This window comes from Phoxinus phoxinus (genome assembly GCF_949152265.1).
Source record: "Phoxinus phoxinus genome assembly, chromosome: 20".
Taxonomy (NCBI): domain Eukaryota; kingdom Metazoa; phylum Chordata; class Actinopteri; order Cypriniformes; family Leuciscidae; genus Phoxinus; species Phoxinus phoxinus.
This window is the reverse complement of record NC_136895.1, coordinates 21,391,859-21,405,594: the sequence shown is the minus strand read 5'-3', so window position 1 is coordinate 21,405,594 and position 13,736 is coordinate 21,391,859. Positions and strand designations below refer to the sequence as shown.

At 39.9% G+C, this 13,736-nt stretch overlaps 1 protein-coding gene across 2 annotated transcripts; it reads right to left on the bottom strand.

Moving 5' to 3' along the window:
• Nucleotides 1–1,213: 1,213 nt before the first annotated feature.
• On the bottom strand, nt 1,214–12,202 carry LOC306988426 (SLAM family member 5-like). Of its 2 annotated transcripts, XM_079593421.1 has the most exons (7): nt 12,062–12,202; nt 10,353–10,682; nt 8,026–8,325; nt 7,782–7,874; nt 7,574–7,664; nt 7,276–7,353; nt 1,214–1,892 (listed from the first exon to the last, which is right to left on the bottom strand). In XM_079593421.1, the coding sequence occupies exons 1-6, from the start codon at nt 12,126–12,128 to the stop codon at nt 7,314–7,316; spliced, it is 921 nt and encodes a 306-aa protein (XP_079449547.1). In that variant the 5' UTR covers nt 12,129–12,202; the 3' UTR covers nt 1,214–1,892; nt 7,276–7,313. The 2 variants fall into 2 exon arrangements, with proteins under 2 accessions (XP_079449547.1, XP_079449546.1); XM_079593420.1 differs by lacking the exon at nt 1,214–1,892 and having other exon boundaries at nt 4,612–7,353; nt 12,062–12,196.
• Nucleotides 12,203–13,736: the final 1,534 nt, after the last annotated feature.

The window sequence follows — 13,736 nt, the reverse complement described above, 5'->3', positions numbered from 1 at the left end:
AGCACGGCGCGCACATCCCTGACGTGTTCTGCAAGAGTCTCGGAATAAATCATGATGTCGTCAATGTAGACTATGACCTTGTGATTCAACATGTCCCGGAAGATGTCATTGACGAAGGCCTGGAAGACAGAGGGACTGTTGGACAGCCCGAACGGCATAACCCGGTACTCGTAGTGCCCAGTCGTCGTGGAGAAGGCCGTCTTCCACTCATCCCCCTCTCGAATGCGGATAAGATTGTAGGCATTTCTCAGGTCTAGTTTGGTGAAAAACTTGGCGGTGCGGAGCATCTCCAGGGCGGCTGGGACCAGCGGCAGGGGATAACAATATTTGACTGTCACCTCGTTAAGATTGCGGTAGTCTATGCAGGGGCGGAGACCTCCGTCCTTCTTTTTGACGAAGAAAAACCCTGCGGAAGCTGGAGAAGTGGAAGGTGTGATGAAACCCTTGGCGAGCTGTTCGTCTATGTAGGCCTTCATGGCGTCGGTCTCTGGCTGAGACAAAGGATAGACTCTCCCACGGGGTGCTACAGCTCCTGGAAGAAACTCGATGGCGCAATCCCCTGGTCTGTGAGGTGGTAGTAGAGATGCTTCCTTCTCGCTGAAAGCCAAAGCGAGGTCGTGATAGGCAGAGGGAACGCCCTTGAGATCAGGATTCTCTGACTGGCCGAGAGCAGCTTCAGGACCATGGACAGCGGACTGACAGTTCGCGGAGCAGAACGGGGACCACTGAATTATTTCTCTCTTGCACCACGAGATATGAGGGTCGTGCTTCTCCAGCCAGGGGAATCCTAGAACAACAGGATGTTGAGGTGAATTTATGGCGAGCAGTTGAATTAACTCAGAATGTTGAAAACCGGTATCGAGGGTTAACTGTTGAGTGATATATTGAATCTTGCCGGACCCCAGGGGGCGCCCATCCAAGGCTGCTATTGCCACTTGAGGTTCACATGAAACGAGAGGGAAATGATGAGCTTTAGCAAAAGTGATATCAATGAAATTTCCCGCTGCCCCAGAATCAATCAATGCAATGGTGTTAACAGTCTCATTATCAGTGCTGATAGATACTTTTACAGTGAGAGAATGCATAGTGAGGAGACTGGGGCTCACCGCATGTTACGATATTAAAGTGTCTAGGAAATATACATAACATTAAGGATATTAAAATACTACTGGTGGGTAAAATGTGGTGGAAGGAAACATGACAGACAACTTCTGAGAGAGAAATTTGACTGGAGTATTTATTATACAAAAAGCCGAAGCCACTGAATCCAGTCAAAACAATTATATGTCTGTGCGCTATGTACAATGCAACAAATAAATAAAGAAAAATGGGAAAGAACTTAAGTGGCGCCAAAGAAAAGAACAAAACATAACAAAACAATCCTTACCTGATCCCTAAGCCTAACCAAAGGAAAATGCAGAAAACAAACCGATAACTTCGCGCATCCGGCGCCTAAATAACCTAACTAATAATAGAAATACAAGGGGTGGCGCTCACCTCTTACCTGGTGTGTATATACACAAAAACAGCTACGGGCAGAATGTATATCGCGATATACTGACCTAACGTTCCTTCCCAGGAAAACTTTAGGCTATAGCTGAGATGTATATTCTCGTATAGTGATACACACGTAATACTAAACAAATTACAAACTAGAAACAAACCCCAAGGCACATAGCACACTTCTCCGAAGAGACAAGATTTGACAAACAAACTCGCTAAGGAGCATACAAAAACTCAGCACAACGCGTAACAACTTGCTGCCACGAGAGAGGGAGAGAGCTCCACAATGAATGAACCCGCCGTCTCTCTTAACCAGCTGGACTGCCTCTGATTGGTTCTGGACTCCGCCCTAATGATGACTGGCAGATGAGTCAGCCAGTCACAGCGACCTAGAGGTGGGCCAAAACAGAAAGAAAACTCAATGAACGCACAACACACGTGTAGTGCATCAGCGAGCAAAACAACAAAAACATTCCCACGCCAGCGGAACGCACGTGGAACGTAACACCGCAGGAGAGATATTAGAGCTGGGTCTCACGGGGCATGTCGCCCTCAGGTGGCCGGCTTTGGCACAATACAAGCAGAGGTTCCGGCGCATTCTCCGGTCGCGCTCCTCAGTGGTTAGGTGCGTGAAGCCGATTTGCATGGGTTCTGGTTCAGCATTGGCGGAGGAATATTCGGCGATGCGAGGTTTGAGTGACGTGCGGCGGGCGCGCATGAGGTTATCCAGACGAATGGTAAGGTCCATGAGTTGAGAAAGGGTTTTTCCGTCATCTCGGCATGCGAGCTCTCCCTGTAGATCAGAATTGAGTCCCTTACGGTAGAGTAGACGTAATGGATTCTCCTCCCAGCCCGTCTGAGCAGCGAGAGTGCGGAAGGTGAGAGTGTAATTCGCCGCGGAGGATCCTCCCTGACGAAGAGACAGCAACAGCTCACCCGGGTCCTTTCCGTCGGCGGGATGTTCGAACACCTCTCTGAATTGGATGAGAAAATCGTCATAAGAGGGAAAAGCGAGATTACCTCCTGACCACAGCGCCGTCACCCATTCCAGGGCTTTTCCAGTCAGCAACGAGCATATGAAGGACACACGGCCATCGTCGCTAGTGAAGAGGTGAGGTTGTTGATTAATATACAGTGTGCATTGCAACAGGAACCCCTTGCACGTAGCTAAAGATCCATCATATTTCTCAGGAAGGGATAAACGGAGACTATTGGATGTACTCACACTGGGCATGGGTTGAGCTGGGGGTGCAGCGACCTGTGTGGCCGCGGTGGATTGAGGAGAAAGTGACTGCATGGATCTCACCAGTTCCTCGGTGAGTGAAGTTAATTTCTCCAGCTGTCGTTGATGAACCACCAGTACTGAACCTTGATTAGAGAGTTCTGTGGAAAACTGATGCAGGGCTGCTGGATCCAGTGTTGGCGAAGTCTTCTGTGATGGAGAGTCTGAGACATTCGGATCCATTTGCAGTAATTTTATTGAAACACACAATGAAGCAAGAGACAAGGCAGACTAGGAACAGGCAAGGGAGATCCAGGAATCAGAGTGGTTACCAGGCGTGGGTCAGGGCAGGCAGAGAACGTTCGTGAAGGATCCTTGGAAACACAGGCTGGGGTCGGAGAACCAGGAATACTAGGGTAGATACAGAGATCGCTTGGAAATGAACGCCGTGGCAGAATCAAGACTTCGCAATGAAGGTGAGTTGGGAGTGTGCATATAAAGGGAGCTGAGAGAGTCAGAGTGAGAACAGGTGCGCTGATAATGGGATGGGACAGGGCTGGTAGATAATGAGTGTGAGGAGGTGGAAGATGGGAAGTGCAGTCCTAGTACTCAGGGGAAAGTGATCTGATGCCGCCAGAGGGAGGCGATAGAGGTCGTTCTGTGACACTCATTAATGTTAATATTAACTTTTTTCTTCTTTTTTATCTATAGCATTTGTTATGAAAAATAGCAGCCTACACATTTAAAACTACAACATGCCACCGTTGGAAATCTTTAAAGGGGTGGTGTAATGCCCTTTTCAAGATGTAAAATAAATCTCTGATGTCCCCAGAGTGTGTATAAGTTTTAGCTCAAAATACCCCATGGATATTTTTATATAGCATGTTAAAGTTGTCACTTTTTGAGGGTTAGCAAACTAAAGTGTAAGTGTGTTGTGGCCTCAAACGCCTCATTTAGTGCTGGTAATTCCTTTTGTAAATTGTGTTTCACATAATCCTGACACTACTCACATTGCCAGTCAAAGATACATCCTATGAAGAAATGTATATGCTTTATTACTAAAAACAAAGTATTTTTGCCACATCTGGAAAATTGGAATTGCACCTCTGGCATCTAACAGACTGTTTCCTTCAATGCACCAGGAAGAATTCATTAAAGGGGTCATGAACTGCATTTTTCTATTTAAAAATGGTCATAATTTAGAAATAAAAGGCCATTTCCTACCCTGATTTTAGCCTCTGTTTTCAATGCTCTGTTTAAAGGGGTGTGTCTGCTGTGAGACTTCAGTGTAAACGCCCACTACTGTGATTGGCTGACGTCTTTGCATATGAAATAAGTTTCAATCAGATCAAAAGTTTGTGTGGTTTCCCATTCATTCACCAACAAGACTCAACAAGTCTAAATCACTGGACTTTGTTCAGGTTTGCCAGCGGTTGATATTTTATATTTGAGTTGATAGTATTTATTTAATTAGCTGATATGTGACATACATTTTTAGGTATGCCATCAGCTCTTATGTCAAGCCAATACCTGACACACACTCAATGCCAACAATACAAACCACAAGTTTAAAATGATATTATCATAACAGTACATTTGATTTTTTATTTATTTATTGTAATAGTGCCATCCAGAGAGGACAGACACCAACCATGAAGTACCGGAAGATGCCAATTTGATTCCCAGTACTACCTTGAGAGATATATAATGGGGAAAAGCCGTTTCTCTAATTTGTGGAAATAGTTACAGAGACATTTCTCCATTACTGTTTCCCAAGCACACATCGGAATGTACATAATTTCATCATTCCAGATGTTATGTAACATTATATTACCTTGATTTCCTGCGGAAACCCATCAATTACACATCTGTATTACACATATTTTGCATCAAGGCAATGCTCTGAGAGCTTTATTAGGGATCATAATCATGCTGGATGTCACAACACAACAATTATCTTTTACACTTTATTTTAAGGTGACATATTTATATTGTACTTACTCCAGTAAGTACTGAGTAATAATAATTAACTACATGTACTTACTATAGAGTTACTCTATAGTTTTGGTTACTTAAGGTTTGGTTTGTAATTATGCATAATTAACTGTTATTACTATGTAGTAACATGTAACTACGTCACCTTAAATTTAAGTGTTACCAAATTATCAATTGGATAAAGTTCACAAACAAATTAACCAATGCAAGTGTCATTACAGTTTACACAGCTTTTTTTATCATATTCATATCTGGTGATGAATTTAATTAAAAAGTGTTGCATGGAAAAAAACAATGTGCTCTACATCAGTGGTTTTCAGTCCTGGACCCTAGGCTGTGTCCCAATGTGCACACTAAATAGTGAGATTAAAATAAGTATGCCCTCAAGCATAGTATGTAGAAAAGAGAATCCCAAAACTCCTCGGATGGTCTATTATTTTGGATAAATTTCCAAGGTATGGATCCCTTCACACTGTGGCGGCTGATATTTTGGAGGATTCCTCTAAAAAACATAGTTTTATGTCAGTAGTATGTCCCAAAGCTACTACTCTTGTGCTATATTGTCAAAAGCATCAACATTTTCTTCACAAGAAAAGTAGTACATACTTTCAGGGCATACATGTGAATTGGGATGCAGCACAGGATTGAAAACCACTGCTCTACATGGAACAAACTGTATGTTCATAAACACATTTACATACATAAGATATCAAGAAAAAAGACTCAATAGGGAGGGTCTCAATGGCCACCAGACAAGGAAAAATAGGTTTTAGTAAAAAATATTTTGTATTTGTTTTATAATGAGGGGAGTTTAAAGCAAAGTAAATGAGAAGTAAAACAGCAAAACAGTCATCAGATGCAATGTTCATAGCAATAATCTGACATTACTCCAACACTTGCATGCCGTCTTTAATGACAGTGCTATTTTGTTGAACCACTATAGTTCAAATGACGGATGTGTGACAAAGTTACTGCAGTTTCGGGGAAAAATCATGACTAATTTCTCCAACGATGCATTGTACAATGATAGTCAAGCAGCGAGTTATGTCTCAAATGCACCCCAGTTGCAGTTATTCTGTTACGTAATGTGCAATAAACCAATCAGAGTCTCATCTCCGATTCCCTTTAAAAGCCAGTTGCGCTCGTGCCGTGGCAGATTCGCTATTTACATGGCAGAATTTGCAAGCGGAAAGACTGAACGCTTCGGTAGTGAGGAAACGGATCCACGGGACAAAGTGCACGTTGTGGACCCGCCTATAGGCGCATCTACTAATGCGCATTTTAAATAACAAAAAAAAATATTGAGCCATTGACTTTAGACCAGGTTTTAGTTGGTCAATAGCTCAGTCTATTTCAGTTTCCTCAAAATAGCAATGCGCCAACAATGCGCCTGAACACATCTCGTTTTCAGACCAGCACATGGGCGCACAAATGGGCGCAAATGCATTTGCTATTTTAACAACGCGGCGCAGGACGTGAAAATGATAACTGTGTAGGGCTGAAACTAGCACTGTATTGCCTGGCACTGTATTGCGCCGGGTGTATGGTAGGGCCCTTTGTGCTAAATGCTAAGTGAATAATCTGCTTATATATTGCATGGGAGAGCATTTCACAGCATTTGCTGGATCTAATAGTAATAATAATAATGAGCATTACAAAGACAGCTCATTAAAGGGGTATTTTACCACTGGCAAAATGGGATTTCAATTAAATAGATGTGGTAGAAAGGCCCGTTTTTTATATCGGTGCTGACTGACTAAAGAAAATAGAGAAAAAAAGTCTTCTCTTTTGCCAAATTAGTTTGGAAACTTTAACACCCATAATGCACTGGGCATGATGCCATACAAGGCCACACCCACCAGTCTGCTAGATACGCTTACCGGAGTCAAATACCACCTTGCTTTAGTAGAAAATACTTCTTAGCAAATGTTTAGTCACAATGATGTTGACTATTATTCCCGGGTGCAAGAATTCAACGTGTAAACATACACATTTTCTATCATTTGACACTAGTTAGAACTAGACTAGTTGAATTTCACTTTCAGTGAAAGTGCTTGTTAAATTAGTTAAATTGTAAAATAAATACATAACTATTTAAACAAACAAACTGTTTAAAAACAAATCAAATGCTTAAAAGCAATGATAGTTGCTTTAAATAAAGCAAATTGTTCCTTCCATGCAAGGCCAACAATGTATTGAACATTTCAGTTGTTGCCTTAACATTGAGTTTAGGAATCGTATATCGTAAAGATCAAGACTCATTGAGTCTTTATGTAATAAATACTGTACGTTCAAGTATTCACAATCTATGAAGAAATCTTTACTACATTCCTACACGGGAATATTTGCTGCACATTCTTTATAAGTAATTGTTGTTCTCCAGCCTCAATATTGAGATCTGGACTCATAGATCATAAAGATCAAGACTCATCGAGTCTGACAACATTGATAAGTTTTACCTCAATTGATAAAAAAAGAATATGACATCATATGACATCATATCCTTTGCACAGAAAGCACTTAAATATTGAAAAGCAAACCAAAGAAAACCATACCACAAACTATCACCCAGATAGTTTGCATGAATGGGCCTTTATTCATCAGAAGAAAGTGAGCTCTTCTCGTCCAGCATCCTGAAACAAAGAAAAAAATGTAAATAACAAACAAAACAAAAAAAGTGCTGACATCATTCAGATACAGCAGTCAAGTCCTTTTGTAAATCTTAAATGTATCAAAGTTGAGAAAAGGGATACTTGCTCTCCTTGCTGTTTCTATACTATTTCACACTCATTTACTCAAGCACCAGCAACAACAGTGATAGATGGATCATGGAGCTTCATGAATCAATCTTACCTTTTCTCAGAATCCGGTTCAGCCTGAATTGGAACTTTTACAACTGTCTGAGCTTGTTCCCCTGTATTTGCACATAGGCCTAGTTGTTTTCCTAAAAAGTTAGTTAGGAGAGGATTATTTCTCAATTGTTAATGTCAACTATAAGTACTCAATGAAAAAGCATTAATACAATTATTCCTGCTATACAGAATCTGAAGGAAAATCTTACCTTGTTGTGGCGTTCTTTTGTATTTCCAGTAGAGAGCAAAGATAGCAAGTGCAAGAAGTGGAGAATAAATCAAATAGAATACAGCTGAATAATCTAAAATGGAAAGAGGTTAATTAACTTTGGGCTCATATCAACATTGTCTTCATAGAACCAATACCAAAGATACAAAGAAAATATTTAATCTATGTGATATTTTATGAAACAGAGCAATGCGGTAAATAGATATTGATCTCTGCTGACATACCTGGACATTGCTTACAGAGATCCATAATGAGAGATTGTGTCTGGTTGTTGCTGATGGTATTGTTGATCACACACCTGTAAGTGTTTTTATCCTGATATTCCACCTCCAGAGGTAGAGAGAGATTGATGCTGAGATCAGACACACTAATGCTGGACAATACACTGATTCCTTTGTACCAGGAGAGAGTCACATGACTCACATTCACCACTGAACACAGCAGTGAACAATTCTGACCTGATGATCTTTCTGATGAAGAACACTGAGAAGAGTTACTGGTGATGACAGGAACAGGCAGAGAAGCTGGAAAACAAGAAAGAAAAAAACTACATTCACATAGCAATTTTTATTTACCTTCTTAATCATTAAACATTTAGGCCCACAGTATATTAAAACCTGATTCATGAGTGGCAAAATGACAAAAATGTAAATGATTCGATCCAACATGAGACAAAATAGTTATGATTTTGTGTTTTTTTAGAACCTCTCAAATAAGTAACACAAATCACAATTATAGTATTAGCAAGATTTTAAGCCCCACTTTAGTAAAAAAAAATATTATTTATTAGTGAAACATGCCTGTTCTAAGATTACAGCTCCAGGATGTACAACATTTATTTAAAAAAAGCAGATTAATAAAAGAGTTTATTTTAAATACTTAGTTATGAAATGTCACAAGTGATATAGGGCCCTATTTTAACAATCTGAAACGCAAGTATCAAACGCGAAACGCAGGTAACTTTGTGGGTGGATCTCGACGCAAATCTAAAATGGGTTGGTCTGAAGTAGCTTCATTATTCATAGGTGTGGTTTGGGTGTCACGTGAAATAAACCAATCAGGGCGTCCTCTCACATTCCCTTTAAGAGCAGGCGCGCTTGTTCCATGGCGGATTGCTATTATAACGGCGGATTTGCCAGGCGCACACCAGGAGCGGTTCACAGCCGAGGAGACCGACGTTCTCGTCAGGGCCGTAAAACACAGAGAAGTGACATTGTATGAGGATGGGAGAAACCCACCCAAATTAGCTTCGGTTAAACAGGCGTATAATAATTTGAGTAAATGTGTAAGCTAGATTTATGCCTATTTTTTCACATCTTCATGGACACCACAATGACTTCCCTCGTGTGTTAATATTTTTCCTTGTAATTATGTATGGTTTGCAAAAATGGGAACTGATGCGTCTGTGTAGATGAGAGAAGCAAAATGTATGCTGTTGTGCACACGCTACATTATGGCCAAGCATGCGCTTTTAAAATAGCATCTGAATAAGTGTCTAAACATTTGCTAAGTGGCGGAGATGTTTTCTGAAACTGCAAAATAGCACCTAATTTACCAACGTGCGTCTGTGGAGGGAAAAGTCCACTGTGTGTCGGTTGCATTACGCATTGATACATGCGTAATGTTAATATACCAATTTGCTTTGTACCCTATTTACTGATAACCACTACGATAATGCAGGTGGTAAAATATAAGTCACATGATGAAAGAGTTAATTGTAAGCCTGTGCACAAAACATGACCAATACTCATACAGTATATAGATGTTATTGTCACGATGCACTCCACAACGCCTCCTCCTGGCTTCACCAGATCACTCTCTCCTGAGTTCTAGGACTTCACTTCCCATCACCCCCATCACTCATCACCTCCTTCCATCCCTGTCTCATTCCCATTATCTCTGCCACCTGTTCCCACTTAGATCCTCTTTATCAGGACCTCGCTTTCCTTTGTTCCCTGCGAGGTCTTGATACTGCCACTACGTGCTACTCTGAGCTATTCTCCATATTCCCGTGCATTCCTGGTTCCTCGATTCAAGCCTGTATCCCCATCTACTCTATGAACGTTTGCTGCCTGCCCACGACCCTTGCCTGGTAACCACTCTGAGTTTGGACTGCCCCTGTATATTCAACAGCCCTGTTGCTGCCTTTGTTTCTGTCTGTTTGTGTTATCATTAAAGTTATTGCACATGGATCCGAACGCGTCTGAGTCTTCATCACAGTTATAGGGTCACACACACACACACACACACACACACACACACACACACACACACACACACACACACACACACACACACACACACACACACACACACTCAGGGTGACACAATAATAATGCAATACAAATGAACTGACAGAAAATCCATCATAAAACATCCTAATTACTGAAACAAAAATAAGACACAAAGGCAAAGTTATAGGCTACTTAAAATATAAGATGTGACTTTTAGGACTTATTTCACTTGATTATAAGGCATTTTCTTATTGAGCTCTGTAAATAAATATAAAGTTATTACATGTGCACAAGACAAAATAAAGGGCTTTACTCACCATAGACAGTAACATTGAATCTCTTGTATGAAGTTCCTCTGCTGCTGATGATCTGTAGTTTATAAAGTCCAGTGTGTTCAGTTCTGATGTTTCTGATGATCAGAGATCCAGTTTGATTGTCCATCTGGAGTCTGTCTCCAAATGTCACATTACTGTCAAACATATCAATGTCCCGCATGTGGATTTCAGCTATACGAGTCTCTTGAGGTCCAAACATCCACACTATATGATCATCTCTCTGTATTTCAGTGACATCAGAGTTTAGAGTGACAGAATCTCCCTCCATCACTGACACTGACTTCACTTCATCTGTACCAGCACTAAAAACATCTAAAACACAGCAAGAAACAGATTCAAGTTTACTTTTCTACAAGAGACAATAACCTTGTGAACCTACCAGCTGAGGACCAAAATCAAATATAATTTGCCAAGATACTGTTTGCATTAAATATGTGTAAAACTCCAAAGCTGCCATAATTCTGGCTAAATGCTATAGCTATTATTAAGTTTACATTTGTTTTTCATATCCTAACATGTTGCCAGTAACTCTATGCAGCAGGGAACAAAAAAAATATGTATAGTGCTAAAAAATTGTGAGTAAAAACTGTGAATAAAAGCATTTAAAACAGGAAATTTCATCAAAACGAATATTTACAAATCCCTGAAAAATCATAGAAACAAAGTGAGTCACCAACATCAACATGAATCACTTAAAATGGGTTTCACTTGGAAATAGCTTGTAACCAAGGCTAATATGTAAGACAACATAATACAACACAAAACACAGACACGTGATGTGTTCAGTTGTCTTTGCTCCAAAGCAGAAAGGCGGTAAACACAGGCGGTTACCAGCCAGGCTGTGTAAATTATGCCTGCTGCCAACATTTTAAAAAAGTAATAAATCTGTGCTGACTCATGGGCAGCCATTTTATGAAAGCCAGTGAATCCAAGGACCAGTGCAGTGTTTCTAAAATGTGTCGGTAACACTGCTATAAAAAAAACTGTAATCAAATCACATGATCTGAACAATTAAACTAATTTATTATATTTCACTTTAAACAACTGTGTTCTGTTCTGTATCCTCTTGTTTTGTTGTTCTGTTCGTGTTCCTTTATTATTTCCTGATTGTGTGCGTCTTGTTAGTCTGTCGTTACTTTAAGCCCTTGTGTTTCCTGTGTTAATTTTTTGGTTGTTTTTGGATGTATTGGTTCAGGTTTTTTTGTTCATGAGTTGCTTTTTTTTCTTCTTTTTTTATCTGTTACAAAACACGGATAGCTGATGTGTTGCCATTTTGTTCCTCCTCCCCATGGATTATTAAAGTTTTAAGAGACACAAGTCCTTTTGTTTTAGTACTTTTTCTATCAACTGTATCTTCTGTAATAATTCGCAAGGCTTGTTGGAGAACAAAACATGCACCAGCGCGTATTACTAACACCAACACTGTGTGACTTCAAGGTAAATAAGAACTGTCAAAGACGTGTGATTAAAAGCGGTTTAATTCTTAACCCGTATAGCTATCTTTGGCGTTGTGACTGGGATAACATGCCATAACAAAGCTTCATTTATCTACCTCTCTCTATTATGTGAAACACACATCTCATATCAAATTCAATGTATGTTGCCTGAATCACAAACAAGATAGTTGCTGAAAATCTAATGATTCAGAATCAAAGCTTTTATGTAAAATCATAAAAATAAACTATTCTTACCATACATGTCCAACAGGCCTATGCACAGAAACCAGAGAGTACAATAGAAAATCAAATTGCTTTTCATTTGGAAATAAAATAAAATATCCAGTGAGTAAAAAAGAAAACGTCAGTCCTTCATCAAACCACGCAGCTTTCTGCACAGACAGTGCAGTGGGAGATCATGTGATGTTGGAAAGTAGCTAAACAGGTTTGTGGCAAGTACACACCCCATCTGAAACCATCTGAAAAAAATCAGCAATATACACTGTTATGGAAAACATTTATTTTCATTGATCTTTAGATATTAGTGTGAGTCGCATGTTTCTATTGTTCGTATTGTGTGTGAATGGGAAAATGCATGTTTGTTTACCTGGGGAAGTGGCTGAGTGTGACACTTTAGGAGCATATGGGACTTTGACCCTAGTATTGACTTTTGGTGGTCTTAAGTGACAACTTAGTGATAAACAGAAACTTATTTAACAATGGGTCTCTTATCTATATGCATGGCAGAAAGAAACCTGCTGGAGAAAGACCTTGATTATGGTATAAAGGCTGCCCATTGCTTCCTGTCTAATGTCTCACTCACCCTGCAGTGTAACAACTGTGTGGCGACTGAACCTTCTTGCAAGAATAAATACTTCTCTTTTTATAAATTTGACTCTGAGTGTCTCTGAGTGTGATGATGTTTTTTTGCCACAACAACACTACATTTTAATTTGAAGAATTATTATGTCCCCCTTGTATGTTTGATGAGGTCCCCTATTGGTCACTGGCTACCTAGTTTATTTTTAGTTTATTTAAAACATTTTGCTCAAGGTCATTCAGAAAAGAAACAGCACTGAAATGGCAGCAGGTAATTTGTCTCTAAATGAGTTTGCAGTGTGAATATAGTGAACACAGAGTTATTATATTATTCATGCCAGCAGCAGCATATCAAATATTGCAATATTCAATCCTCATATTGATATTCAGCACATTCACAGTACTTTGGTGGCAATACAGTATGGTACTTTTTTCTTTCTTTTTTTGCATCAAAATATGGTGTGTTCTACACCGTTGACTCTATCCGACACCGTTTGATATTTGGTCGATTGAACGTGGAATTGGAGTGTGCCTGAAACACTGCGGGCTGTTGACACAAAACATGCATAATGACACCTTTTACCAAACAATTGCAAACGTTTTCATTAAAAGTGGTTTTGTATTACAGGTTTTGTAAAATGTGTGTTTTATAAATTTTTTGTCCTTGTTTTGTGTGGTGTTAAGCAGGGCTTGGCAAATATAGGTTTATTAGAAGCAATTAAAGGAATAGTTCACTTTAAAATGAAAATTCTGTCATCATATACTCACCCTTAAGTTGTTTCAAACCTGTATGAATTTCTTTCCTTTGCTGAACACAAAGGAAGATATTTAGAAGAATGTCAGTAACCAAACAGTTTCTAGGTCCCATTGACTTCCATAGTATATTTTTTTCCTACTATGGAAGTCAATGGGACCCAGAAGTCAATGGGTAATACGCCGCACACGTAAGGGGTAAGGCTGCATATCTGGACAGCCGTCATCAAGCTCCATCTAGGCCACCTAGATTTAAAGGATCCTTGGAAGACAGCCTTCGTTTCACATCCTTCATTTGGCTTAGACCTATTTTAAAGGATGCATCAAGTATCCTTCTCGTCCTCCAATCACCCACAAT